Source organism: Pollicipes pollicipes, unplaced genomic scaffold (assembly GCF_011947565.3).
Source record: "Pollicipes pollicipes isolate AB1234 unplaced genomic scaffold, Ppol_2.1 Scaffold_2555;HRSCAF=2994_pilon_pilon_pilon, whole genome shotgun sequence".
NCBI classification, from domain to species: Eukaryota; Metazoa; Arthropoda; class Thecostraca; order Pollicipedomorpha; family Pollicipedidae; genus Pollicipes; species Pollicipes pollicipes.
The window spans coordinates 20,557,667-20,584,517 of NW_023596136.1; the positions used below are offsets into that span (position 1 = coordinate 20,557,667).

At 55.3% G+C, this 26,851-nt stretch overlaps 1 protein-coding gene across 1 annotated transcript; it reads right to left on the minus strand.

Annotated features, from left to right (window-relative positions):
* Nucleotides 1–12,552: 12,552 nt before the first annotated feature.
* Nucleotides 12,553–21,477, minus strand: LOC119099014 (homeobox protein OTX2; the record flags this gene model as incomplete). Its single annotated transcript, XM_037222065.1, has 4 exons — nt 21,380–21,477; nt 16,938–17,071; nt 14,074–14,237; nt 12,553–12,666 (listed from the first exon to the last, which is right to left on the minus strand). Coding segments are annotated over exons 1-4 (510 nt in total), but the record flags the coding sequence as incomplete, so codon positions are not given.
* Nucleotides 21,478–26,851: the final 5,374 nt, after the last annotated feature.

Here is a 26,851-nt window from a genome sequence, read left to right on the forward strand (position 1 = left end):
GCAGGCACCTTCCAGCAGACAGCGGCGCGCGTGCATTACAATTTTGAAGCAGCCGGCAATCTGGCAGGGAATGAAGGTCACAGTTAAGATTGATTGTTGCGGAGCCGAACCGGACCGGATGTTGCAGCGGGCGCATTGTGACCGGCATTTGTTGACGTGCCTTGATGCGAATTCAGAAACGTCTCAACCCCATACTCAGAGGATTTCTATGCAATATTATGAAAATATGTTCTTTTCGCTGGCGGCATGTGTATTCGCCGTGCACAGACGCGCATGCTACCACAGACGTCAACGTGCGCTCCGCAGCATCGTAACGGTGCAAATTGTCTGAGCGGGCCGGAACAACGGCAAGGAGACCTTATCAGAGCAAAACGCTCTATAGCTCAGCTATACAGATAACAAGTGTGTGTTTAGGCGCTCCGCGTTACAGAAGGTGACAACGCTTTCCGCAGCGTCGGATTTTCCCGAAGGCGGCCCGCTAGCGCGCGCAGAATTCCCCAAGTCACAGCGGCGTTATGCGGGGCCGCACGATGGCTCCGATGAGGCCGTTAATTTCAGATGCATCCTAACGACAGCAGCCCTGCGGTTCGTTACACTCCAACCGGAGGCTTCAGCTGCGGCATTTTTTGTCATGCGGCGCCATTTGACGGTGACCGCATAGATGCGTCATCATAGCCATAGCCTGTGCGATGCGCCAGAAAGCCGGCCGCAGACAAAGAATGGACGCGGAGACTGGTCCCCGGCTTTAGAGTCTGTGTCGGTTTTTGCCTGCTACGTCGCTGAGGGAAGACTCCCAATAAAAATGTCAGTTTTGATTGCGAGCATGCAATTACGGGTCCAGATCACCAGATCTCAGTTCGGGGATCGGTGTTTGCCGCGTTTGTCTCAAAGCAATGGTGGCTAATCCTTTACCATGTTCTGAAAGCTTCCGTAGGAGGGACAGACGCAGCCCGCGGTAGTGGGTCTCTCGCAGTCGTAAGAGCATTCAGGTCCCTAAACTCTCTGCTGACTACATTTCGGCACTCACAACTCAGTTGCTTCTGATGATGAACCAGACAGGGTTGGCTTTTGCGCTGCTGTAAACTGGTTACAGTTGACGACCAGTTCGTCGGCAGCTTATCTTAAATGACTTGGGGTCACTGGGTAAGTTGGGAACGACTAAATGATCCCTGGTTTGCGGGCGTGCCTAGTGTGAACGTAGTAAAACGTAGTGAACTTACATGAATCAAAAGGATGCCTGGTGTTAGAGCTCCTCCGCGTTATTGACACTGCGAGACCACATTTGCGGTTTTCTATGCTTCATACGACGCTCCAGACGAGATCATCTTCCCACCAGCTATCTCAAACCGTTCCGCACAGGAGAAGTCTGTACGGAAGCTTGCCCAGACATTGTGACCGGGTTAGTTACAAACCCTGCAAACCAACAAAGGGGAGAGCCGCCCCTACGTGCATGTAGCGTGGATCGCGAAACCCTTAGACCCTTTGTATTATGTTGTTTTGTAATCATCCCAATTTTTTACATGGCATGGCTTTTACTCATTTGCGTCATAGCTAAGTCACATGAAATCGGCGGTGCCTATTTATGTGAATACAGTGAGTCAAATGTTTTGTCCTGTGACATTTAGATCGCGGCATGCAAGTTAACTTATCTTCTTGCGGTGCAACGTCGTACGACCGATGCCAAACTCATTGTTGGCATCGCTCCGTCGTTGACGAGTGATAACCGAACCCTCATCCTAGCCCCTCCCCCCCATACCCTAATTCATCTTTTGTGGAGTAAGAAGCAGTCAGGACTTACAGGAATCGACGAGAGGTGAAAAACAAAACAAGGAAAGCAAGAAATAAAACCCACATGGAAGTTTGGGTACAGTTAGGCTTTTTTAACTATTCACTCGTTGCTTTTAAGTATAACAGAACACTGATGGTCACTGGAATCATTTAATGAAAGAGTAATCCACATATGTGTGAGGTTTGGAACTGAAGTAGGCATCTTGAAGATCATTCGGTGCAGTCCACAACCCTGCCCCTCTTTACCAAAACCCCTCTAATTTCTGAGCTACACGTCCGCAAAGATGTGCGGGCTATTTCGGGCAGGCGATCAAGGCCAAGACGAATCTAATCGTCGAGCCGTTCATATCTGGCGTTCGTGACCACGATTAGCAGACAAAACGACGGTCAGTTGGCTCTCAATGAATGCTGTGCGATGATGTAATGAAACAATGGCGTATTGCGGAGCATATTTGCTAAGCAGAGAAATTGTGATCTCGAGCAGTCATTTCCCCCAAAAGTATACTGATGGTTATAATTGAGCTTATTTCATCACATGATGCTTATTTCGGTATCTTCAAATGTCGCACATTTCCTTTCAGCTCATTTATTCAACATCAGTTTTAGTTTATTCATGGCATGCTCCAACACAGCAGCATAATGGCTACCTGTGCAATACCATACTCCATGCAACAGGCAGGGGCGTAGTTTCACAAAACTGGTTGCGGGCAGCGGCTAAGCACTGAGCGGTGAAAATGCTAAAGCCTGCTTCAACAGTACGGCAAGAAATGGGTTTCTCCACGGATTTCGTCCGCTTTCTTCTCAATGTTGGGGGCTGCTGGAGCATAACTGTTGGGGGCTGGAACGCCCCGCCCCCAACTAAACAAAAAACTATGAACCTCCTAGACATCAAGCTAGTTGCTGCTTTTCTCGAATCTAGAAATGCGTTGCGTCAAATGAATCGCATGAAACTTGTCTTAAGAAGTGTTCTAATAATGTGAAACTGAGTTCGTGCACACATAAAGAAGGACTACAAACCGTTAGTTCAAACCACTATGCTAAGTGAAGGCATTCCTTTGGAGTGCAGTGAGAAATGCTCGCGTTGCCTCCAACTGTTGACCTGTGTTGTCGTGGCACCGCATTGGCGAGCCTGAGCCAAGGTCAGTCATAACCAAAACGGGTCATGGCCTTGGCCATAGAAGGCAAGCCACTGAGAACGTATCGCGATTATCTGACTGCGAACAAACGATCTGAGATTCTGTCCAACCTAGTGAGTCCACGCTGGGCCCAGCGCACCAGCGCATTTCTGCCATGGGTAACGGTGCTGCAAAGTAGTAAAGCTTGTTTTTCCATCACACATTTTTACCGCGCCCCCATCACCCTCGTCATCGATGTAGTCGGCACACAGTGCTTGATTCGAAACTGTACGCTGTACACAGCGATAAGAAGCAACAGCGATCTGCTGTCGGCTGTCTGCAGGAACACGTTTTTCACTATCTTTGAGACATCTGTCCAACACATTCATGTGAAATTCTCCGGATTCCAAGAATACTAACCACTTGGAATATCTCTATACACTGTTCCTTTCTTCACATGACGAAATCCAGAATATGGTTTCCAAACAAAGGCCGTTCACTTGGAAAGATCAGCGATAAGTGTCTTCAGATATCCCGGGACGGTTCCCTGCGACGTGGTTATAAATATTAACGTTAAGATTGCTGAGGGTCACCCATAAATTTGGCTCATTTATCGGAAAACCGAATCATGCAATAGACAAAAGCTGTTGGCTAATACTTAGTGGACCCGTCGTTGTTGAAAGTTACTAGACATGAGAAAGCAGAATTCCAAATACGGGTGCTTATTCGTTTAGTGCGTTTATTAAGGCTAACCTTCAAAGATAAGGATGAGCAGAAATGCATACAGTGCTCTCACTCAGAAAACAGCAATTGTTAGTTTTAACACGCGCTCGGGTGAGGGGATCAAGTTGACCCCGCTCACCCCCCCGAAGATTTTTCCAGAATGGTTTCCAAACGGCGCGGTGTAGCCGCGCCAAATTTTGCATAGCTGTAGACAATTGAAAAGTGGATCGTTTTGTATCAACAATTTAGATGTACCTTGTAAGGTCGCTGACTTATGGTAGGTCAAAATCAGGCCATGGTTTCGGCGAAGGCCATTTCTATGGAATCCTTCAGTCTAATCCAACAACGGAGTGCTAGACGAAGCCACACATCTCTGAGATGCTTCCTTAGGCAACACAACAGTTGAATGAGCAAATTACATTGACCTAAGATCAGGTATGAAGGTCACACCAAGGTCAAAGCCAACCTGTGTTGTTACTCTAGAGCTTGCTGTATGGGATAGTTTCTGGTGCTCATTTCGGGTTTATTGATAGCAGCAATCGTCTTGTAATCTTCCATGGACTTCATAGAGGTCAGAATAGGTCACGGACCAAAATGACATAGGTAACATTTTGTTTTAGGAACATACTGTCTGAATAGCTGTATAGCTATAATAGCTATAAATAGTATAGCTAAAACTTTAACCTAAGTGATTTTACGCACAGGTCAACACACTCTGTAAGTTTGGTGTCTCTAGCTTTCTTAGTTCCCGAGATCTCAGGGGCTCAAACTGACCCCCACCCGAACGAGGGGTATCTAGCCGTGTTATCACTCGCTTGTGTGGGCCGTCAAATTGACCCCCCCCCCCGAAGGTTTTTCCAGAACGGCTTCCGAACGGCGCGGCGTAGCCGCGCCAAATTTTGCATACTGTAGACAATTGAATAGCGGATCGTTTGACATAAAACATTTATATGTACATTGTTAAGTCGCTAACCTATGGCAAGTTAAAGTCAGGTCATGGTATCAGCAAAGGCAACTTCTAGGGAGTCTTCCAATCTGATACAATAAGGAAGTGTTTGACGAAGCCATACATCTCTGAGACGCTTCCTTAGGCCCCACAAATACTTAATGAACAAATTGAATCGACTTAAGGCCAGGTACGAAGGTCAGACCAAGGTCACAACCAGCCTGATTTATTACTCGAGGGCTTTCTCTATGGAATAGTTTGTGGTGCTCATTTCCAATTTATTGACAGCAGGAACCGTATCATACACGTTCCATTGACTTCTTAGAGGTCAGAAAAGGTCATTGACCTAAGATGACCCGGGCCAGCATTTTGTTTTAGGAATATACTGCCTAGCGCAATCTTTGTCGCTTCTTCAAATGCAAAACTCAGAGCAGTCTTGTATGATCTTGGTCACCAGACCTTCGACAGGTCAAACAAGGTCACTGACCTCAAATGGGTTTTTGACCTCTTGCTTAGAAACGGTTGCCTAGGTTCTGGGGGCGCTTTGGAGACCAACCTGGTATTTGACCTTGTTTAACCTTATTTGACCTTAAGGTCATGACCTAGGAAGCTCAAACATTGACCTAAGGGAGTTAACGTACAGGTCAGGACCCTCTGCAAATTTGGTGTCTCTAGCTTTCTTAGTCCCCGAGATCTCAGGGGGTCCAATTGACCCCCACCCCCACCCGAGCGAAAGGTACCTAGCCAGCCACCCGGGCGCGTGTATAGGTTACACCAAGTGCGTTTGTTTTGTAAGTTAACGGCAAGACTTTTCGAGCACAGTCGGGGACGACGGCAGCATTCTCCAGTTAGAGCAACGCTAATCTGTGCATTGTATTCCGGGCCCGATAAATTGCTTGTCCGTTTAGAGTGCATGTTTTCGCTCGTTTGTGTCGCGAACACAAACAATTCGGGCTGTTAGGTTATCAGTATGTAGATAGCCTAATCTATCAACTCGGTCACACTTGCTCCCAAAGACACTCGTTTTGATATCTTAGACAATTTGTTGCAAAGGTTTGGCTACAAAATATGTCGCACGAATGCTTTGGCCACAGGTCGATGCAGCGAATTAAAGCTTTTGACGGAAATACATTTTTGTTGATATTAATGGCCGAACACGCGAATGGATAATTCCGCAAAATAGGCCTTTCAGAAAAGGACTCGGGGATGTTGGAGGAAAATAAGAGGAGCCTGTTTTGCAGTCTCACTACCCTAATTTTGTCCTACGCGCCTAATCTTGACCTGCGAGTGAGTGCTAGAGGTCCTGCCCAAATGGTGGTGTTATCTTTGAAGGTATCGAGCCCAGAAAATGATGTAGGTCATCATACTTTAAGCATTGTTAACATTATATCGTTCATCTTTTCTTATTTCCATACTTGCGTTTGTTGGGAACTACCACATAACAATCACGATTTACGCCTCGCTTTTAGATTATGTTGGCACAAGTCTTTTGTAGTGCTATTTCCACAAACATGTCGTCGTCTATGCGAACGAACACCAGCTTAATTGCGCTCCCCCTCTCCACACTCCGACAGACACTTTCCTGCCCCCCGCGGCAGCCTGCCATGCTCTGAATCACTGGCGTAGTTAATGCTCCTGCTCCTCGTCAGCAGTGACAAGATGACTGCACCCGTCCGCTATAAAGTTCCTGCAGTCTACTCCATCACATCTATGGCGGGGCGTGTGAGCACCTGTAAACAGCTCGAGCCTTTACTTTCGCGGTGCGAATCGTGCACAGATGCGGTCGCGCGCGCATGCGCATCAGGCTAGTCTTTCCCGTTACTCTTTCCTGTGACTTAAGTACGTGTTGAGCTCCATCTTCACAGGTCATGCATATGTTTGCGCAAGGCGAACGGACGCCATTCGCTCGCTCTTGCAGCGGATCTAATCCGATGGGAAGACGCGGAACCCCCACTGCTTCACCGTGTCCCTACCACTCAACAATATATGATCAGATGGCTGAACATCACAGGCGTGCATGCGCCGTGCCCCCAGGGGCACGTGCCTTCCATTCTATCAAGTTATGACATGTGATAATATGAGCATCGATGCATGCTGACTATTACAAATTTGCGGCAGACAAATAAATCTACACAAATCGAGAATGTGCGACGTTGTTTTACCCTTTATGCAAGGATTTTCGCGAGCGGGCATAATAGCCGAGTGGTCAGTGCCTTGGGCGCCAACAGCCCGAGCTCGGATTCGAAGCCCCGGTGCACCACGGCCTCTTAGCGCTAATATAGCCAATGCTGTCGCTGGCGCTCCATAAAAGGAGCGTGGCGACATGCGTCACGTCGCTTAAAAAAATTGGAATGTCGCCCGCCTTTAGCGCGCTAACCAGGGGTTTGAAAACTTTTTGCTTATTGTGCCTCTCCGATTGCGAACTCTTGCGTACTCCCCCCCCCCCCCCCACACACACGCTAAACATGCATATCAGATTAATTCACCGGGTTCAGCCAACTTGTTTATCAATGTTGCTGATCAAGAAACAAAAGCTCTTTAAAGTCAGGCTTTGCCTTATGTTGCGGCAAAGTTGTGTGTCTGTGCACGTGTGTGTGTGGTGTGTGTGTGTGTGTGTGTGTGTGGTGTGTGTGTGTGTGTGTGTGTGTGTGTGTGTGTGGTGTGGTGTGTGTGTGTGTGTGTGTGTGTGTGTGTGTGTGTGTGTGTGTGTGTGTGTGTGTGTGTGTGTGTGTGTGTGTGTGTGTGTGTGGTGTGTGTGTGTGTGTGTGTGTGTGGGTGTGTGTGTGTGGTGTGTGTGTGTGTGTGTGTGTGGGTGTGTGTGTTGGTGTGTGTGTGTGTGTGTGGGTGTGTGTGTGGTGTGTGTGTGTTTGCGGTGGCTTTCTTTCTCGCTATGTAACGATTCCCTCAACAGTCTTCAAACCATGCCTCGATAGCGTGAAAGCGCGCTACGACGGCCACGTCCACGTGCCAGCCATTTCGTACCTCTTCATACAGCACATACGCAACCATTAGTGCACGTTTTCGCGTGAACGTTCAGTTTTGGTCAGCGCCTTTGGAAATATCTGATCGTCCCAAAACGTTTATGGCTTTTTTCTCCTGTGGAACCGATTAGCTGGTGGACAGAAAAAAACATCTAGAACTTGGATGGCGGGCCATGGCCATACCACCACCGACGACATCTTGGTGAACATCGCGAACTGTGCCGTGGGGGGCTGCTGGTCCGTTTGGAAAGATGCCATGAGCGTTCACACAGAGCAACAGCGTACCTGAATCGCCTCCGGAAAAGGTGTCACAGACACATAAATGTCATTGTCATCCGAAGGAGTTTAACATCATCGGAAAAGGTGTCACAGACACAGAAATGTCATCGTTATACGGAGGAGACTGACATCATCGGAAAGGTGTCACAGACACAGAAATGTCATAGTCATCCGAAGGAGGCTGACATCATCGGAAAATCCAACCCATCCGTGGAAGGAAAACCATGATTGCAAGCGATCGAGACCGAGGACCCGAAATCGCAGGTTAAATATGTCGTTTATCACTAAACATCTTGGATGTTGACATGCTGGAGCTGATCCTGCAGCCGCTTGCAGTCATGGCCACATCTTGAGGAAAAAACTGTATTGTTCTCTACAAATGTCGAATTTTTCAAAGGGTTCCCATCTCTAGAATTAACAGAAGTTGGAGCATTCCAATACAGGTGTTTGCCATACAGAGTCTTACAAATAACACATTACAAATTTTGCTTTTAATGATCCCAGTTCGCGCTATCCGAGGCGCCTATCGCAGCGCGTGATTATGTTAAGTAGCATGCAGAAATGTCACTCTTGCTCCCGGCGCTGCTGCTTGCTCTTTTTAAATCCCTAAACCTTTCCAGCATATATGTCGACTAGAAGTCTACTGAAGACTCATCGAGACATAATCGCAGACAAGACTCGGCAGACACGTATGCAATGTGCCAAGTGAACAAAATCCCCCATGCCTGGGTCAACAGTTACTGGTCGATCTTTGTTCGCTAAAACCACGAAATCTCGTGCGGCACCCATGCATCTCTGTCCGCAGCGTCTTACAGTGCCTGCAAACCAAGCAGTCGTTCGATCGCACACGCTCTGGACTCTTATAATCGTGACGCGCTGCCGTAAGTCAGCTGATACGACACGGATCTGTCAGGCGCGACCGCATCGGATGTTTTTCGCTGATTCGGATCTACCGCTCACATAAGCTATGTTAGATCCGCTTATGCCGGCGACCGCACGCTTCTTGCGAGATTCTGGCCGGACTGGCTCCTTCTTGATTACATTGTGGAACATGGCTTTAGCAACATTCCGTATACCAGGGCGGCGCGGGGTCAGCCTGTCGGTAGGCCTCGCCAGACGGAGCTGCGGGAGCCGCTGCGGAGCCGCGGAGGCCGCCGCTGGCTAGGCCTCGTCAGACGGAGCTGCAGGAGCCGCCGCTGGCTAGGCCTCGTCAGACGGAGCTGCGGGGGCCGCCGCTGGCTAGGCCTCACCAGACGGAGCTGCGGGAGCCGTCGCTGAATAGGCCTCACCAGACGGAGCCGTAGGAGCCGCCGCTGGGTAGGCCCTGACCTCTAAATTTGCGCTCGTCGCCTACACTCACACAGACTAGGGTTCAGAGCAGAAGACTTACTTGGGTGAGCCATGATCTCAACAAGTACCTTTTGTCGTTTGTGTGGTACAGAGCGTTTCGGGATAAGAAAACATGCTTTTCATCACATTATTATTTCTCGAAAATTGATGTCAAGCAACACTGGTAGGGACGCTTACACATAACACAAAGCGATCTAAAAAGCCGACCAGAATGGAATGGATTCGGACACAGTGCGCGTAACTGCTTTCTATGGCTGCTGCGGAGGATGTACTGTTAACACAGACTTTCCACCGCATTCGTCAAATGCCGCCAAAACAAAACAATAAGGGTCCGCAGTACATAAAACACGAGGCAAATGTGTCTGAAGACATCAAGCATACACGATACCCATGAGTCACATCGCGCGACTCTGAATTCGGCTTTGACTCGACACTCTCCGTTCATCCTGCGTCGTCCCTGGGCAGCCGCCGACCAAACAGACACGAAACGCCGTCCATGTAATGCTTTACAACCGTTCGCATGCGCGCACGCAGGGCGCACCTCGCCGCATCGCAGCCCGTCCGCATATTGTACTTATTCCAACAGTGTTCAGTACGTGCGGTGCCGCCGCTGGCCGCCGGGCTTCGCGCAGTCCCGTCCCATCACAGAGCCGTCACGTGTGGTTGGACGGACGCGCCACGCTCACAACAACAGGTGCAGGACGGCGCGGGGGCTGCCCCCGACTCCGCCGCCAAAGCTCGCCGCCCGGCCCTCCGCGCGGCGTCCTAGACGGAGGCGCGAGACGCCGCGGGCGACGAGGACGACAGGTGAGCTGGCTTCAGCAGCGCAGCCGTCTCTGGAAGCGGGCCGCTCTGGCACGCCGCACACACGCCGTTTGCGCGGCAAACAGCCCGCGAGGCCCGTGGGCGGCGGCTACCCTGTCTTAGCTTAGCTCTATCACAGAAAACGCTTGTGTGTATGTCTGTGTGTATGCAGGTGTTCGTGTGTCGTCGGGGGATCGCGGGTCAACGTCCGAGCGCGTGTGGGTGTGTGTGTGTGGGTGTGTGCGCGCGCGCGTGTATGTAAGCCCCTCGTGTGTAAATGCGCTTACAGGTGTGGTCCGTTTGGGACGTCTGAGTGGCCAGACTCGCCCCCCCCCCCCCCCTGGCCTTGGCTGGCACAAATGACGTCAATAGCGGCTCTTGTGTCACAAGCCCGCGCCTCGTCGTCTTCCCGTCACTTCAGCACATCGTGCCTGGCTTTGCTCCACTTCACCGGCCGCCTGCTAGGTCAGAGTGATCCAGTGATCCGGACCAAGCGCTCACACCGCGAGATCCCTTGGTGCAGCTGCAGCGCCAACGCCGCCCCCGGTCAGCGCGCTGAGGTCAGCCACGAGTCGCTCCGGGTCAAGTCGTCCGGGTCAGCTTCGGTTCACTTGCTCCCGGCTCCAGTCCGTCCGTCCCTCTTGGAGGCCGTAGTGCACCACTTTGACCTCAGCTCCGCGACCCGCCGGCTGCCGCAGCGGCCGCGCTCGCGGTAGCCGCCTACAACACCTGGAAGTTCTGGTAGCGGTAGTCGAACTCGGCGGCGATGCTGTGCCGGCTCACCGGAGCTGCCGTGGGCTGCGCCGGCGGCAGCGGGCTCACGTGGCTGTTAACCTGAAGGACGGGTACGCCGAGCGTCAGACACGGATACGCCGAGCGTCAGACACGGGTACGCCGAGCGTCAGACACGGATACGCCGAGCGTCAGACACGGGTACGCCGAGCGTCAGACACGGATACGCCGAGCGTCAGACACGGGTACGCCGAGCGTCAAACACGGGTACGCCGAGCGTCAAACACGGGTACGCCGAGCGTCAGACACGGATGTGCCGAGCGTCAGACACGGGTACGCCGAGCGTCAGACACGGATACGCCGAGCGTCAAACACGGGTACGCCGAGCGTCAGACACGGGTACGCCAAGCGTCAAACACGGACACGCCGAGGAGGCAACGGTAGGATATAACAGGTAACACTACTCATGTGCTTCTGGACATGTGATGTTGTGTTATCAAGTACGTATACAAATTCATCATGGGGATAACTCGATTCTGTCTAACAGTATCATACAAAAGTGGTTAGCAAGTAACTGCGAGAGCAAAATTTGGAATTCCTCAAACCAGGGCTCCACACTGATTCTTACTTGCGTCTGCGAAAGTGGTCAGAGCTCGCAATGCTAATCCTGCTGAGAATTAGCTGGTGTAAGACAGTTAAAACCTGTTAGAACTGTGCTACGGCAGCTCACGGGCGTGGTCGGGTCAGCAGATCATCAGGGATTATCACCGGTCATCTCCCCTCTCGGTCGTTGGCTCACCTGGGAGTTGATCTGGCCGTGCTGGTTCAGGTGATACTCCATGTTGCCGTAGTACCCGCCGTACTGCGGGTACCCGCCAGCCGGATTAGCCGAGTAAGGCCTCTCCATCGCCGGCTGGTTCGACACGAGGTCGCCCATCGGGTTCCAGATGGTGTTGTAGCCCCCGCCGTAACTCTGTGATGCAAACGGAAGGCGTCAGAGGAAATGGCTGCAACAGTGATCTGCGGCTAAGCCGCATGGGAAAGGATCAGCCGGCGTCAAATGCGACACTAAGGGGAGTCATACGGCGTCGAGGAGCGTCACACGAAGCTGAGAGGCATCACGCAAAGTTGAGAAACGTCGCACGACACCAAGACACGACATGACTCCTCGCACGACACCACTTGGCGCTGGGGTTCACACAATGCTAAACGGTACCACAATACGTTCCGAGGCGTCACACGATTCTAACAGGTGCCATGTGACACTGAGGACCATCATACGGCACTCGGCATTGTCACACAACGCTGAATTGCTCTGCAGCGGCTGCACGCCTCCGCCAGTCATGCAGCGATTTTTTCCCCGTATAGCGTTTAATGGCGGCCGATATGTCCAGATCCGGGACGTTATTGATGGATTCATGCCGACAGGAACTGAGACCGGAGCTTCGCTAGCCCGCGTCAAAGAGTGCATACATGCCGGCAGGAACTGTGACCAGAGCCACCTCGCCACGTGCTACCGATGAAACCCGGAGCAGAACCCCGTGGCACGGACTTCCGTACTGGCACACGGGTGTGCGGACGGACATGCTGGTGGCCGCGGTCTCCTGCGGGGCGCGCCTCCAGCCACAGCCGGGGGGAGGGGGGACCGGCGCGCGAGCGGCATCCTTACCTGGTGCGGCGTGCTGACGGGCGTGCTGACCGGCGGCGTTGGCGAGCACGTGACCGGCGGAGAGTACGGCGAGGCGCGCTGCACGGCCGCCGGCGGCGACGGCGTGCCCGGCGTCACCGTCGACAGGTCGCCGGCCGTACTCGGCGGCGAGCTGGCTGCCGGCGGCGTGCGCGTGCGCGGCTTCGGCTTCGGCTTGGTCTCGGGCGGCGGCGCCGTGCCGTTCGTGTTGGTCTGCTTGGCCTGCTGGCGGATCTTGGCGCGCCGGTTCTTGAACCAGACCTGCGAGGGACATCGTCATATCACCGGACGCCAAAAGCTGTCCTCATAGCGGCGGACGCCGCAAGGCGTCATCAATATTACCAACCGCCACGAGGCGTCCCATGGCACGCGATCTTCGGACGTCGTCAAGGGCCATGAAGACGTCATTTGATAGCACGTCATCACGCGTCCCCACGTACCCAGATGTGATCGAGTGATCGGATCTCACGTCATCACGCTAATGTTATCGCGCCAACAAGGCCATCTGGTCGTCACAGCTGCTGCACCACCACGGCTCGCGCGCTTGTCACAGGTGGTGTTCACGCCGCCTGCAACAAGCACCGGAGGGCCATGACCGCCTACCGGCCGCTGACCCGGCAACGCAAAACCCTCGCAGGAATGCGTCACAGCACAAATCTCTCCTCAGGAATGCGTCACAGCACAAATCCCCGTCTGGAATTTTTCACGTTCGTGCGCGGCTTACAGCGTTTCTGTGTACATGGCGTTGGCCGAGTTGACACACTGCGGCAGTGGTTTCCGACAAATCCTCAGGCGCCGGTGCTGGTCTGGGGATCAGCCGCCTTTCAGACAACTCCACTAATACTGGCCCTGTTCGGGGAACTGGACATTGCCACAGGGGCGGTGACGAAGTGGAGAGCCTCCTTTAACGTCGAAGGTCAAGAGGTAAGCAGGGTTAAGCCCGGTCAGAGTGTGGCGTGAAGACAGACCGAAGACACCGAGGACCGGTTTCGACTCGACGGCCGAGTGGAAGTGGTTCATCGGGGAAGGAAGTGAAGTCCGGAAGGTCACCGCACTCTCCGGTCATTGACGCTGTCCCGGGAAGCGATCTCTGGAGTCTTGAGCCGATTGGTCGGCGGGCGCGGGCGTTACAAGGATCCGGCCGGCCGTCACAACGCAGTGTCAAGATGGCTATCGTCACTTAGATCCGCCTAGTTTTGGCCGCCTAGTTTTGGCCATCGGATGCTTTGGGTGATCCAACACCAACGTCTCCAGGGAAGACTGAATTCAGGTATTCATTAAATTTTTTAGTCGTTAATGCATCCATTATCATCCAGGCCAAAAAGGAAATCTTAGCCATGCAAACAGGAGTACTGAAAAGTGCCGCGGGCAAGAAGAGCAGCGGAATGAGATGTTTCTCTTCATTCGCTACCTTCCAACACGTTACGCCTGAAGGCGAAGTCGAACGCTTCAGTTTACTGGGAAGTCACGCATTGCGCACCTTTTCGGACCTCGCTCTAACACCAGAAATAGTTATCAAACACGGGGACGGGACTACAACGACAGGCGCCAGGTGTCCGCGGCTTTCTCCGCGTGCTGCACGCCGGCTTCGGGTCGGGTCGATCTGGGGGCGTTCTCACGTGCGCCAGCCGCCCTGCCCGGCTGGCGCTGTGTTCGCGATGCGCTCACCTGGACGCGCGACTCCGGCAGGTTGATCTTGATGGCCACCTCCTCGCGCATGAAGATGTCCGGGTAGCGCGTCTTCTGGAACAGGCCCTCGAGGATGTCCAGCTGCTGACGCGTGAACGTGGTGCGCTCACGCCGCTGCTTGCGGCCGTTGCTGTTGCCGGACGCTGCAACAGCAGGGCGCTCTCAGCGACGGCGGCACATCGTCCGGGCGGAGACCCGGGTCGCCGTCACCGACACCGTGGGCTGCCAGCTGTCTACGGACACCAGCCCGAAGAAGGTTGGGGGATGTGGAGGAGAAGATGTTGCGAGGAGCCGACTCTTGCCCACGTGTGTATTTGTGGGTCTGGTTCCTAGGCATGTTGAGGTTGATGGTCAATAGACGAGGCTGAAATTGTCGTCCGTTTAATGCGCACGAATCGAACAAACATAATGCGTGAGTACCGCCATGGGCGGCAGTTTCCATAATCTGCGGCGGCGCTCCTGGCCCTAAGCTCTGTGTTACTAACGACGAATTCTTGCAGACATATATGCAATAACTTAGAATTATAATATCATTCACTTGATTTTCTGGTATTTCCATCAAGCAGGCCGTTGCCTGCTTGCTCTAGCTATCAAAAGGGAAAGCATCGACCGGCACCGCTGACCAGAGCAAGCGCCTTCGCGATTCACGCACGTTCCCATCCACGCCACTCTGCCCGCTAATGGAGGGAATCATCGCTTCGAAAGCGCACCAGACAGGCTGTCAGCGGCCTCACAGTCGGCCACGTGACCCTTTGAGTGAGGCCCCGCGATTCTGCCGAGCCTGACACCGGATACCCGCCCGCCGCGTCAGGCCCGGCCGGCAGCGCTGCGTACGGCTTCTGCGACCCACGCCATCGGCAGGGGCGCTGACCTGCCGCTACAGGAGGGACAGGGACAGGGGCGCTGGCCGCGCGGCTCACACCCTGCAGCGTCCTGCAGCGCGGTCCGTGGAGGGGGCGGCTCTCGTGACAGCGGCACGAGGCCGGGCTGTCGTTCTTAGATCGGGCGGGGCTTAAGAGATAGAGTGCCTGGGCTATTGTCGCGCTCGGCGCGTGACCGGCGGCCCCGCTGACGCTGTCAGCTCGGTGCAGCAGGCGCATGACTCGCGGCCGGACTGGTCTGGTCCGGTGCCCGCCGGCGGTGTCAGCTCGGTGCAGCAGGCGTGTGGGACTGGTCTGGTCCGGCGCCCGCCGACGGTGTCAGCTCGGTGCAGCAGGCGCGTGACTCGCGGCCGGACTGGTCTGGTCCGGCCCCGCTGACGGTGTCAGCTCGGTGCAGCAGGCGCGTGACTCGCGGCCGGACTGGTCTGGTCCGGCGCCCGCCGACGGTGTCAGCTCGGTGCAGCAGGCGCGTGACTCGCGGCCGGACTGGTCTGGTCCGGCGCCCGCCGGCGGTGTCAGCTCGGTGCAGCAGGCGCGTGACTCGCGGCCGGACTGGTCTGGTCCGGCCCCGCTGACAGTGTCAGCTCGGTGCAGCAGGCGCGTGACTCGCGGCCGGACTGGTCTGGTCCGGCCCCGCTGACAGTGTCAGCTCGGTGCAGCAGGCGCGTGACTCGCGGCCGGACTGGTCTGGTCCGGCGCCCGCCGACGGTGTCAGCTCGGTGCAGCAGGCGCGTGACTCGCGGCCGGACTGGTCTGGTCCGGCCCCGCTGACGGGTGCGCTGGAGACAAGCGAGCCGATACGGCCTACAGCCCTGTGGCGCACACCTGGGCCACAATACCTCCACGCGGATACACTAACTACACCGGGCATGTGGAAGTGCAGGTCGTCCTATCAGGCCCAACAGGCGTCTGTATTCACGGCGCTGATGATATGACTTCCAGTTTTATTCTGTGTTATTCTTCTGAACAGGCTGTAATTACCTTGTCATCCCAAGACCTGTCTGAAGTCTGAAAACAGGATACGGTTGTCGAAAAGGATGCAACAACAAATGAAATGAGAAAATGATATGATTACTCACTGACGACTCGATCAATCTCACACTTGTGTCCGGGGTGAGGGACGCCTTAAATGAGTCAGTGATCTCAACGGGAGTCAGTCTACCAAACGCGGTCAGCTGATGGCGTCTGGGCCTGAATGGCACACCGTCCGGACACACAGCGCACCACACTGGCACTGAGCGGCGACCACTGACCGCGGCGGCACACAGCCTGGCTCACATGTGGGCCTCACCTCGTGCAAAGTTGGCGCGTGAGCGAATATGGGAGGTGACACATGGGCGCAGGAGCTTGCGCAAGTGGCGTGAATGGGCTTGCACTCAAAGCGAGTCATTTGTTCGACTTTTGTGTTGCTAATAAATTCTTGAAACCAGCATTGAGCACAGACTGGCGAGCTTTAGGCTGAAGCGGAACGCGATGCTGTACTGCTGCGTTGAAATATGAAATAAAAGTGGCAACTTAAACCCAATCGATTATTCGACGCATACTCAGCCACACAGCTGACGCGTAAAGCTGAAATGCCAAACATTTCGAATGAGCGCCACAATTCGCTCATAACGTCAAACCGCCAGACGTGCAAAGGTGAGCCGACAACGTGCCATGCCCACAACTTTATTTCTCATAAACCCGTGGGCCTAAGCATGCAGATGACTATGCGTGGCTTACGAAGACAGCCTAATGATGCCTACAAGTCCCAGAAAATATGCGAAGGGTACTCCCCATACCCGCCGAATTCTCGAGAACGGACGTTACTGATGAACAGAGCGATAGTACCTCGATAAAGAGGGAGCGCCAACGATGCGCGCCGTGGGCGGCAGTCCCTTGACCGCTAGGATTAACACTGACGGTTCCACGGGGCGGCAGCCACGCCATCCTCAGTGAACCCCTGAGGGGACGGCGACTCACCTGGACCGTAGGGGACGCCGGAGGCGAAGCCGTCGGGCATCATGACCGGGTAGCTGGGCCGGGCGACAGTGTAACCCGGCAGCATACCGCCGGCACCGTGCGGCGCGGCGCCGAACGGGGGGAACGCCATGGCACTGCAACGGAAAGAGGACACGCGTCAGAGCGGGAACACGCGTCAGAACGAGAACACTCGTCAAAGCGGGAACACACGTCAGAGAGGGAACACGCGTCAGAACGGGAACACGCGTCAGAGCGGGAGCATGCGTCAGAGCGGGAGCATGCGTCAGAACGGGAACACGCGTCAGAACGGGAGCACGCGTCAGAAAGAGAACTTGCGTCGGAACAGGAACACGCATCAGAACGTAAAACGTTCTCACCCGTGGCGGCACACTCAAACATTACTGAGGAGATTCGGGAGCAATCGGAAGTTAAGAAACCGTTATTTTCATGCATCACCAAAGCTTTATTGTTGAAATAAAATAAAGTTATCGGGGCCCAGGCCTCCAAAGGTATACAAAGTGACTGAGCGAAAAATTCAGTCTATCCATGAACGGGGACCAAAAACCCAAAACTAGACCAAAACTAAAAGCCTAAAGTCTTTGCCACTGTCCAGCCAAATCTCGACTTTGCACATACAGCACAGCGCCTGCAACGAGCCGATGGCACACATCTGAACGGTGTGGAGGGGATTACTGGATAGGCGTTCTCATCACAGACATGTCGATCGTGTGACTCGATCACATGGCGGGACCGCTGAACCACCGACTGCAATGTTAAGAAAAAAAAAACATTTGGCATCCTCTTCATGCGTCACGGTGCCAGCAGGTTTGGAAGGCAGATCACTAAGAAAGCGTTAACAAGGAATGCGTCTAATTGCGTGTATTAAATGATTACAGGGCTTATGGCTTATTGAAAGAACGAGCATGCCAAACAAGTTAGCGCACCACTTTCAGCCCACCACGCCGCAGTGCGCATGACACATTGCATCGACCTAATTCATAGCGCGGTTTCATAATTGCGAAATGGGGAAAAATCAAACCGATATCTTGCTGATGCAACTGAGACTGCAGGAGAAGAGCATGCGGCGAGCCCATATAACATACCAATCGGTCGCCACCGAACCCATCATCGGCCGGCCGCAGGAGTGGTGACCACCGCCAGCGTCCGGCCTGCGAGGCGACGCCGTGTTCCGCAGTCCGTATCAGTCAATTAATCAACCGTCGCCGCAAATGATAGGATCACGTGTCCCCCAACTGGCTGAAATATGCCGCATCGCACACGGATACACTTGTCTCGCGAATGATAACACCAAAATAAAAATCAACTGCCAGCAATCAACGTCATGCTCATCTTCCAGGAGGCGGGAGCGTCGCGTGTCAAGATGACCGATAATCCAGGCAGACGCGCCGGCACGGTGCCCGCGGGGCGCCCTACAGACCGGAATTCCCAGAAAGGGTAAGGACCCGCTGGCACGAGACGGGGGCCGATTTTTTGAGCGACGCCGCGCTGTCCGGCCACGTTGCACTGCGGGCCGGGAGATGTCCTGGTGGGGAGGGGAGGGGAGGGAGGGGGGCGTGCGGTCCGTTTGCGGTGGTGCACCTCGCTCGGCGGACGAGCCCCCGTTAACCGGACAGGAGAGGGAACCCTGGTGCCCTTGAACGATGTGCCCTCTCCCTCTCTCCGGCTCTGGCATCCGGGGAATTAGCGATTTTAGCAGAGACGATATATGCACGGAGTGCGGACGCTGGATGAGCAAGTAGAAAAACGAGAGCCAGCATTGAGTACCGGTTCGGCTGTCTATGGAACTCTCGTTAAATATGCAACGTAACTTCGTGATCACGTTTGATCGCAGAACTTGACGCTTATCCGATCAGATGTCGCCAAGCTCTCGTTATCATTTTGTAATCCCAGTCGAATTGTTAAACGGTTCGAACGGACGCAGAAAACGCGGGTGACTCATTCAATGCACTGTATTTCTCATGTTTAAAGCTGCAATTGTTCATACGGCTGGGCTTAAAAACAGCCATATATGATCTGCTCGTTGTGTGACTTTTGAGCTTCTTTCTCTTTTTACAACGCGTACACAGCTGGCCGTCATGCAAAGATCTCGTCATAGCTGATGTTCCAACTGTGCGCTGCGATTACGCCAAAGGAAAGAAAGCAAACGCGTTACAAGGTTCCTAGCTCTAATCTGAGCACAACCGAACCACACATGCTTATGGTGCTTCGTGGGCATAATCCCAGGCCGCCGCACGGGAACGACAACATGGATGGCCGAGATACCAGCGAGCAGGACAGAGGGTAACATGTCCCGGCCCGTAACTCGGTAACACGTCCCGGTCCATGACTCAGTAACACGTCCCAGTCGGTAACTCGGTAACACGTCCCGGTCCATGACTCAGTAACACGTCCCAGTCGGTAACTCGGTAACACATCCCGGTCCATAACTCAGTAACACGTCCCGGTCCGTAACTCGGTAACACGTCCCGGTCCATAATTCAGTAACACGTCACGGTCTGTAATCCGGCAAAACGTCCTGGTCCGTAACTAGTAACACGTCCCGGTCTGTAGCTTGGTAACACGTCCCGGTCCTTAACTCGGTAACGCGTCCCAGTCTGTAGCTCGGTAACACGTCCCAGTCCGTAACTCGGTTGCACGTCCCGGTCTGCAACCTGGCAACACGTCCCGGTCCGTGACTCGGTAACACGTCCCGGTCCGTGACTCGGTAACACGACGCGTTACCCAACTACTTAAGCTAACCGAGACGTGTTACTGAGTTACGTCCCAGTCCGTGACTCGGTAACACGTCCCGGTCCGTCACTTTGAAAGCTTACACAGACAAGTAATACGGGAGGAATCGGCTGGCACGGACTGAATTGCCAAACAAGTTTTCCAATAATATTTCCTTCATGACTGGGAGAAAATTATTTTTGCGAAACTCGCATTTTGCCGTTCAACTTCACATAATTTCGACTCGATGCCTTCCAGCCGCAACAAAGTCCAAACAGTTGAAATGTCGCCACAATCGCTCTTCGTCTTGGATATAGCGCTTCGGATCCAAATGCTACCCACAACGAGAGCGTCATTAACGCATCCCCGTCTCCCATCACTGGGCTAAGGGAACATTTCTGCGGAACTGTTACTGCTCAAAGGGGAAGACCAAAAAGGGCATCACAAAAGATGCAAAGTGAGTGTGAGTGACAAGACACATGCGACCAAAAAGTAAGTTTTCTGTGAACACGATTCTTTAAAGTGGCGCAAGCTTAGCACTCTGGGTCTGAACGTGCCCTTTTACACAAGGTTCAACGTTACTATCCAGCCGATGGCACAAATACAAGAAGGTTATCATCCGTGCAAACATCATCACCGCTAAATATCGCTGTCCTCTCTCCAAAATGTTTTGAGATCAGGCAAAACCAAACCCTTGGTTCGGAAGGTCTTAGAGCACAGAATGTCACCTGGGGTGAATTTACGTACATGACAATGAATATCTCAGTTTTAAAGAGTTATTCGTTCATCATATAACATGCATTTTGCTGACCAAAGATCATGGCGTACGTTGACAGCGTGAGCCGCGTTCTGAGCGGCCATGCGCCGCCCCGGTCTAGTATTTAGCTTCGCGCGCGGCTGATCTGGCGCTTCGACCCACTGGTCCTGAGCGCCAGTGGCCCCGCTCCCGTCCCCAGCGAGCCCTCTGACTCGGGACACCCCTCCAGCACACGTGCGCGAGAAATACCCCAGCTGGCACACAAGAGCGGGAGCTACCAGCGACGGGTGCTGTCAGCTCTCGGGTATAATACACCATGCCGTGAAAACGAACACATCTCTAAATTATGTCATCAATGTATGCCATGACGAATTGACCAAGTTTGTACATAACATTGTCCCAGTTACCGAAACGCGTGCCTAGGGCTTTATTATTTTGTGGAGGCGTAGTAACGCTATACGCATGGTGAACGGACATAAAAACAGACACTTCTATTCTGCTTGAAGATGGTTTGCGAGTTTAAACGCACATCTGGAGCCCACGCATCTCGCAATAACAGACAATTGTCGCTAAGGATTCATGACCATTTATGCCACCAATATCTGTTTTCTGGGTGATTAGCTCCATTATGCAGCAAATGTAATAATGGCATTCGCGGCGAAGACGATTGTGATCAATAACATACCTTACTTTTCAGCCGAACTTGTATTTTTATCCGGCATGCTGCTCTGGATCGAAGATAGACTTATTGGTGCCCTAGACCAAAGGTAAGCCCCGGGAGAAGGAACAGAACCTCACCGACCCGAGACAAATATAAAACACCCGTCCTGTTGGTGACATCGCTCAGAATGCGACAAACCTCGGCCCTCGTCTGGTCCGCGTCATCGCTCTGCCGGCGGGGATTCTTATTGGGGGGGGGGGGGGGAGGCCGCCGACCGCGGCGCCTCCACCTCACCTGGTCACGCAGACGAGCTGCTCCTCCTTCCTGACCGGGTCAAACTCGGCACCGAGCGGCGCCGGCACCGCGTGCACCTCCGCTCCGCTCGGACTCATGCTTGGGGCGCGTCTGCCGTCAGGCCGGCGGGCTGCGCTGGAGCGGCGCCCGGCCGGCCGGACCGGTCCGGCCGGCCCGGCCCGGGGGCATCGGCGCCGCACCCGGCCGCCAGCGCCCGGCCCCCGCTGCGGCCGCCGGCTAACGCGCCGGCGGCCGGCACCAGCCGGCCGCGCCCGGCTGACCGAGGGGGCGGCGGGCAACGAGAGCGACTGCGTCCGAGGGGGTGAGCGGGGACGACAGCGTCCGAGAGAGTGAGCGGGGGCCGATAGCGTTCCGAGGGAGTGAGCGGGGCCGACAGCGTCCGAGAGAGTGAGCGGGCCGATAGCGTCCGAGGGGTGAGCGGGGCCGATAGCGTCCGAGAGAGTGAGCGGGGCCGATAGCGTCCGAGGGGAGTGAGCGGGGCCGATAGCGTCCGAGGGGTGAGCGGGGCCGACAGCGTCCGAGAGAGTGAGCGGGGGCCGATAGCGTCCGAGAGAGTGAGCGGGGCCGACAGCGTCCGAGGGGTGAGCGGGGCCGACAGCGTCCGAGAGAGTGAGCGGGGCCGATAGCGTCCGAGGGAGTGAAGCGGGGGCCGATAGCGTCCGAGAGAGTGAGCGGGGCCGACAGCGTCCGAGGGATGTGAACGGGGCCGATAGCGTCCGAGGGGAGTGAGCGGGGCCGACAGCGTCCGAGAGAGTGAGCGGGGCCGATAGCGTCCGAGGGAGTGAGCGGGGCCGATAGCGTCCGAGGGGTGAGCGGGGACGACCAGCGTCCGAGGGAGTGAGCGGGGCTGACCACGTCCGAGGGGGTGAGCGGGGCCGGCGGCAGATAACGCCGAGCAATGTCCCCACGGGAGGAACCCAGATCGGCGGGGTTTCCACCCGGTCGGCAGAGGGGCTGGGCTCCAGATGGGGACGGATGAAGATCTGCCGCTGGAAAGGGCAGTGGGGTTTACCTGCGGCTGATCCCTCCTGCGTTCCCTCTCAAATGTCAGCGCGCGATGGCTTCGTCGGATTTCCCCGCTATCAGAAGCGGTTATCACGTGAACGCGTACCTACCTTCATAGCCACGCTGGAGCGGTTCACTTTGTCCGAAATGAAATGAAAACGCAAGGCCAGATTTGTCGCGTGAGATCAGCTTAAACGCCGCCAAAAATACACTACCGCCTGATATCAAATGAGGTTGCTGTGGTGGGAGCTGGCAGCCTTTCCGGCGTACTTTCCACTGGACCATGCACGGGGTATGGGACTTAGCCCACAATCCAGCTAATTGTTCCATCATCTGTCTAACGCTGATGGTAGAATATTGCATGTTCTGCGGCGTTCGCCCCACCTATTTACACATTCGAAGGGTAAGCGCACGACCAGACTTATCATTGTAACTGATCCTGGGCCATCCGTCATTACCGATCAGCCAGCTTATTGGCCAACGATTCGGTGTGCAGACAGCTTCGCTTGCGAGAGGCTGGCCGCGGCGGCCTCCGGGTCCCGAGGGCGGCGGCGCTCAGCGAGCCGCCATTAACAATGGCCGCCTGCTGAGCGTCGCCATCCTCGCAGCCAATTACCGGCGAGTCCGACACTGGAGGCGTGCCGGAACTCACCGACACTGCCCAGTCACGCCCCCCCCCCCCCTCCCCACCCGTCACCCGGTCCGCTCCCTGTCGCAGCGCGTCACCGGACCCAGGGGTCACTAACGACCTGTCGGCGGGCGGGCGGCGAACCGGGGGCGGACCTGCAGGCGGGGACGTGAAGAGAGGAGGGCCGATGGTGGCTGAGAGGCGGGCCGGGAGGCGGGGGCGTGACGGGAAGCAGGCCGATGGTGGCTGAGGGGCTCTCCGGGAGGCGCGGACGTGACGGGAGAGACCGATGGTGGCTGAGGGGCTCTCCGGGAGGCGGGGACGTGACGGGAGGGACCGATGGTGGCTGAGGGGCTCTCCGGGAGGCGGGGACGTGACGGGAGAGACCGATGGTGGCTGAGGGGCTCTCCGGGAGGCGGGGACGTGACGGGAGGGACCGATGGTGGCTGAGGGGCTCTCCGGGAGGCGGGGACGTGACGGGAGGCAGGCCGATGGTGGAAAGCTCTGTTGATGTATCTGCGACACATGCATATTTCACGTGCGTCCCATGTGCGGAGCGGCGGTAGGCGCCATGGCGGTCTGATTATTATCACAGTCCGCACCATCACTTACAGTCGAAGGATCGGCCAGACTGTCGCGGATCAACGGATCAGGTGCGGCCTGATGATGGGAGGCCGGCCTTATGTGCCAGCCTTTTGATAGATGTCTACTCCGATACAGCTCAAAGAGGGCCAGAGCTTAGGGTCACCACCTTTGATCTATTTAAAGGTTGAATTTGCATGGATACGGCAAAACATGCTTTGACATCGAGCAACCGGCTGTCGATGGCAAATTTCACCTGATTCGGTCACTATTTCGACTGCTTCGGCTTCGATCCTAAATGGCCATGACCATAGATGGTCACTTCTAGACACTGACAGCAGATAATGTATCGTTCTTTGGAAGCAGGACTTCTTGGAAAAATTGTACCGTTGTGCACTAACACGTTATTTGTGCTTATTTCTAAGATTTGATTAGCAGCATGAGTGGGGAACGCGGCATTACTGCTGTGGTTACCACCAAGCATGCCTCTGTTATGGATGAGGTCATGATTTTATCATTTTCCTATGAAAGGTACCTGTTCTGAGGCTTCAGCACACCAAATGTTGACGGTATTCCCGACCATTTACTTGGGAGCACGTGCTCCCGCCTCGCCCTCCTCCCACACCACACCACACCGCACCCCACATCCCCACCTCAGCTTATCAGTCCCCACCACTGACCATTCCGCCGTCTCTGATCATGCGATCTGCCTGGTCAGACTGCGGGGAGAAAGTGACAGCCCTGTCAAGAACTGAGCTGTCGCCCATTGACACATGGAACGGTGCATTGCGGTGCGACGAAGACAGCCATGCAGCGGGCCCTGTGGACATGTACGGTAAGAGCGGTCCGCATCGCAGACCGTATCTCGACAACGCTGTATGTATATTACATTCTGTATGCCCTTTTTAAAAGTTGCAATGCCCATTAAAATTGTCGAATAGAATTGTCGCCCGCGGGCTTTGTTTGAGCATGCGCCGTAGCAGAGAAGGGCAGGGACGGCCCATCTCTGGCCGTAGCGGCTCCCAGAGGCCTTCACGAAGTCTCGCCCGATGTGCCTGACATCTCCGTGGCTCACATCAGCTCGCGCTCTGACGTCAGCAGCGATCTCTGACCAGCCGCGCGCAAGGCTCCCCTCCCGCCACGCGCTCGCCAAACCGCAGCTGCGCATGCAAGACCGCCGCGCCCCTGCCCACGCACACCTAGCCCAGTCAGCTGACGCGTCAACATCATGACCTGGGGACGGACGCGACGGCACGCTTCCAGCACGGGCTGAGGCGAGACTGGGAGGGAGGTGGAGTGACCCGGGTAAGGGACGGGGGGGGGGGGGTGGCCGCCCAGTGGAGTCAGCGACCCACCAGGGTCGCACCGCGCCACCACTGGCGCAGCTTTCACTCAGCTGTCGGCTCTGCTCGACGGCCGATTTTCACTCACGCAACTGGGCATTAGCGCTGCAGGTGGTTGGCGGAGGACCGGTCGGTGCTCAGCGGGCCGGAATGATCCGGCAGCGCTTCAGAGGGCCGCCATGGCGTCTCGAGCCGCCCGCGTCACGGCCCGTCACATCTGCCGCCAGCTTTAGAGGCCCGGCGCTGATAGCCGGCACGGCAAGACGCCGCCGACTCGCCGAGATTCACCCGACACGGCATTTTGGCGGACTTAGCGAGCACGGGTAAGAAGGTATCTCGGTGTAAGGACGAGTTCCGTTATCTCACCATCAGCGGGCCAGTTCGAGTGACTAGGTCACGGGTGGGCACTAAGGATCAGGCTCGCCATGCTAACTCGATGTTCGGGTGGCCGTGCCGGTGCGTCGATCGGTTATTACAGATGGTATCTGCGACTTGGAGGCAAAACGGGTATAAGCAGTAAAACCCCTGCATCGGGTAAATGGACAGGACTTATCAGTTATTACCTTATCTGATTAGTTTATTACTAATCACCTTACTTGCCGGCAGCATTCGCCGGTCGTCGGCGAGCACCGTGGCGTTGACTGGCTGCCAGCACCGCGGCAATGTCCCGCACGCCGTCGGCCGCCTCCGTTCCGCGCGGACGCACCGCGACAGTAACAGCCGGCGACAGATGGGGGCGTGCACACCCCGGACACGTGCAGCTCTCCCTCGCGCGGTCATGTCATCAAGCTGTGCCCTTCTCGACGAGGTGTTTAGATAGGCCGATAAGAGATCTGCCGGCCCCACCCTCGGTATGTACCGTGCAGAACACCTGCTCACGACATGGCGGACCGTCTTCAGCCGTCGGGCCTGTCGGACACCTCTGCGTGCCACACCTCGCTCGACACTCCTGCGCGGGCAGATCATTTTTCCGCGACAGCCTCCGCCAGAAGACGGGCGAACCGGCCGGCCGGACGGTGCGTGAGGAACGGCCGGTCCGAGCCCTTCGTGTCAGAATGCGGATCCGGGCAGCGGCGGGGGCACATCTCGTGCGGGTAGTGCCGCATACCGGCCGCCCGGGACCGGCCAGCGGAGACCGTGATCTCGCCGAGATACGGACGACGGAGACCGTGATCGCGTCGGGATGGAGCTAGCGGAGACCGTGATCTCGCCGAGATACAGACGACGGAGATAACGATCTCGCCAAGGTAGAGCCAGTGGAGACCGTGGTCTCACCGAGATGCAGGCGACGGAGACTGCGATCTCGCCAAGATGGAGCTGGTGGAGACTGAGCCGTCGCCGAGATGTACTCGTTCGCACTGGCGGCTGCAGTCTCACCCAGAAAAGGGCGGCGGGGTTCGTGATCTTGCCAAAACGAGCGCATCCGTATCCGACAGGTGATGTGCTCGGGACATGTGCTGATCACATCGCTCAAGCACGAATAGGCCAACTGTGGCTCATTGCTTAGCTCTCGTACAGTCGAGCATGGATCTTTCGCCCGGGATTTCCCCAGATAACAGTCGGAGGCCTCTGGTCTTGTGTTGAACCTGATCTCAAGAGGTGCTTTTGCCAAATGCCGAGTAGCCATTCGATTGTAACCGTGTTTGAAGGATGGCATCGCTAGCATGGGTTTCAAATAAGTTACGCAGGACAGGAAGCCTTTTGTCTTTGGATGTAGTCAAATCCGATCCGAAGCAACGATGCCCCACCATGATCATGAACCCATCCAATCCACTCCCCTTTAATCCGCTGCTACCCATAGTTCAAAAGTGTAAAATGGATGCACAGCGTGCGCGGGGAATGCGCCGCAGAGCGTGTTTCCCGCTTTCCAATGGCGCAGCTTTACAGGCTCAG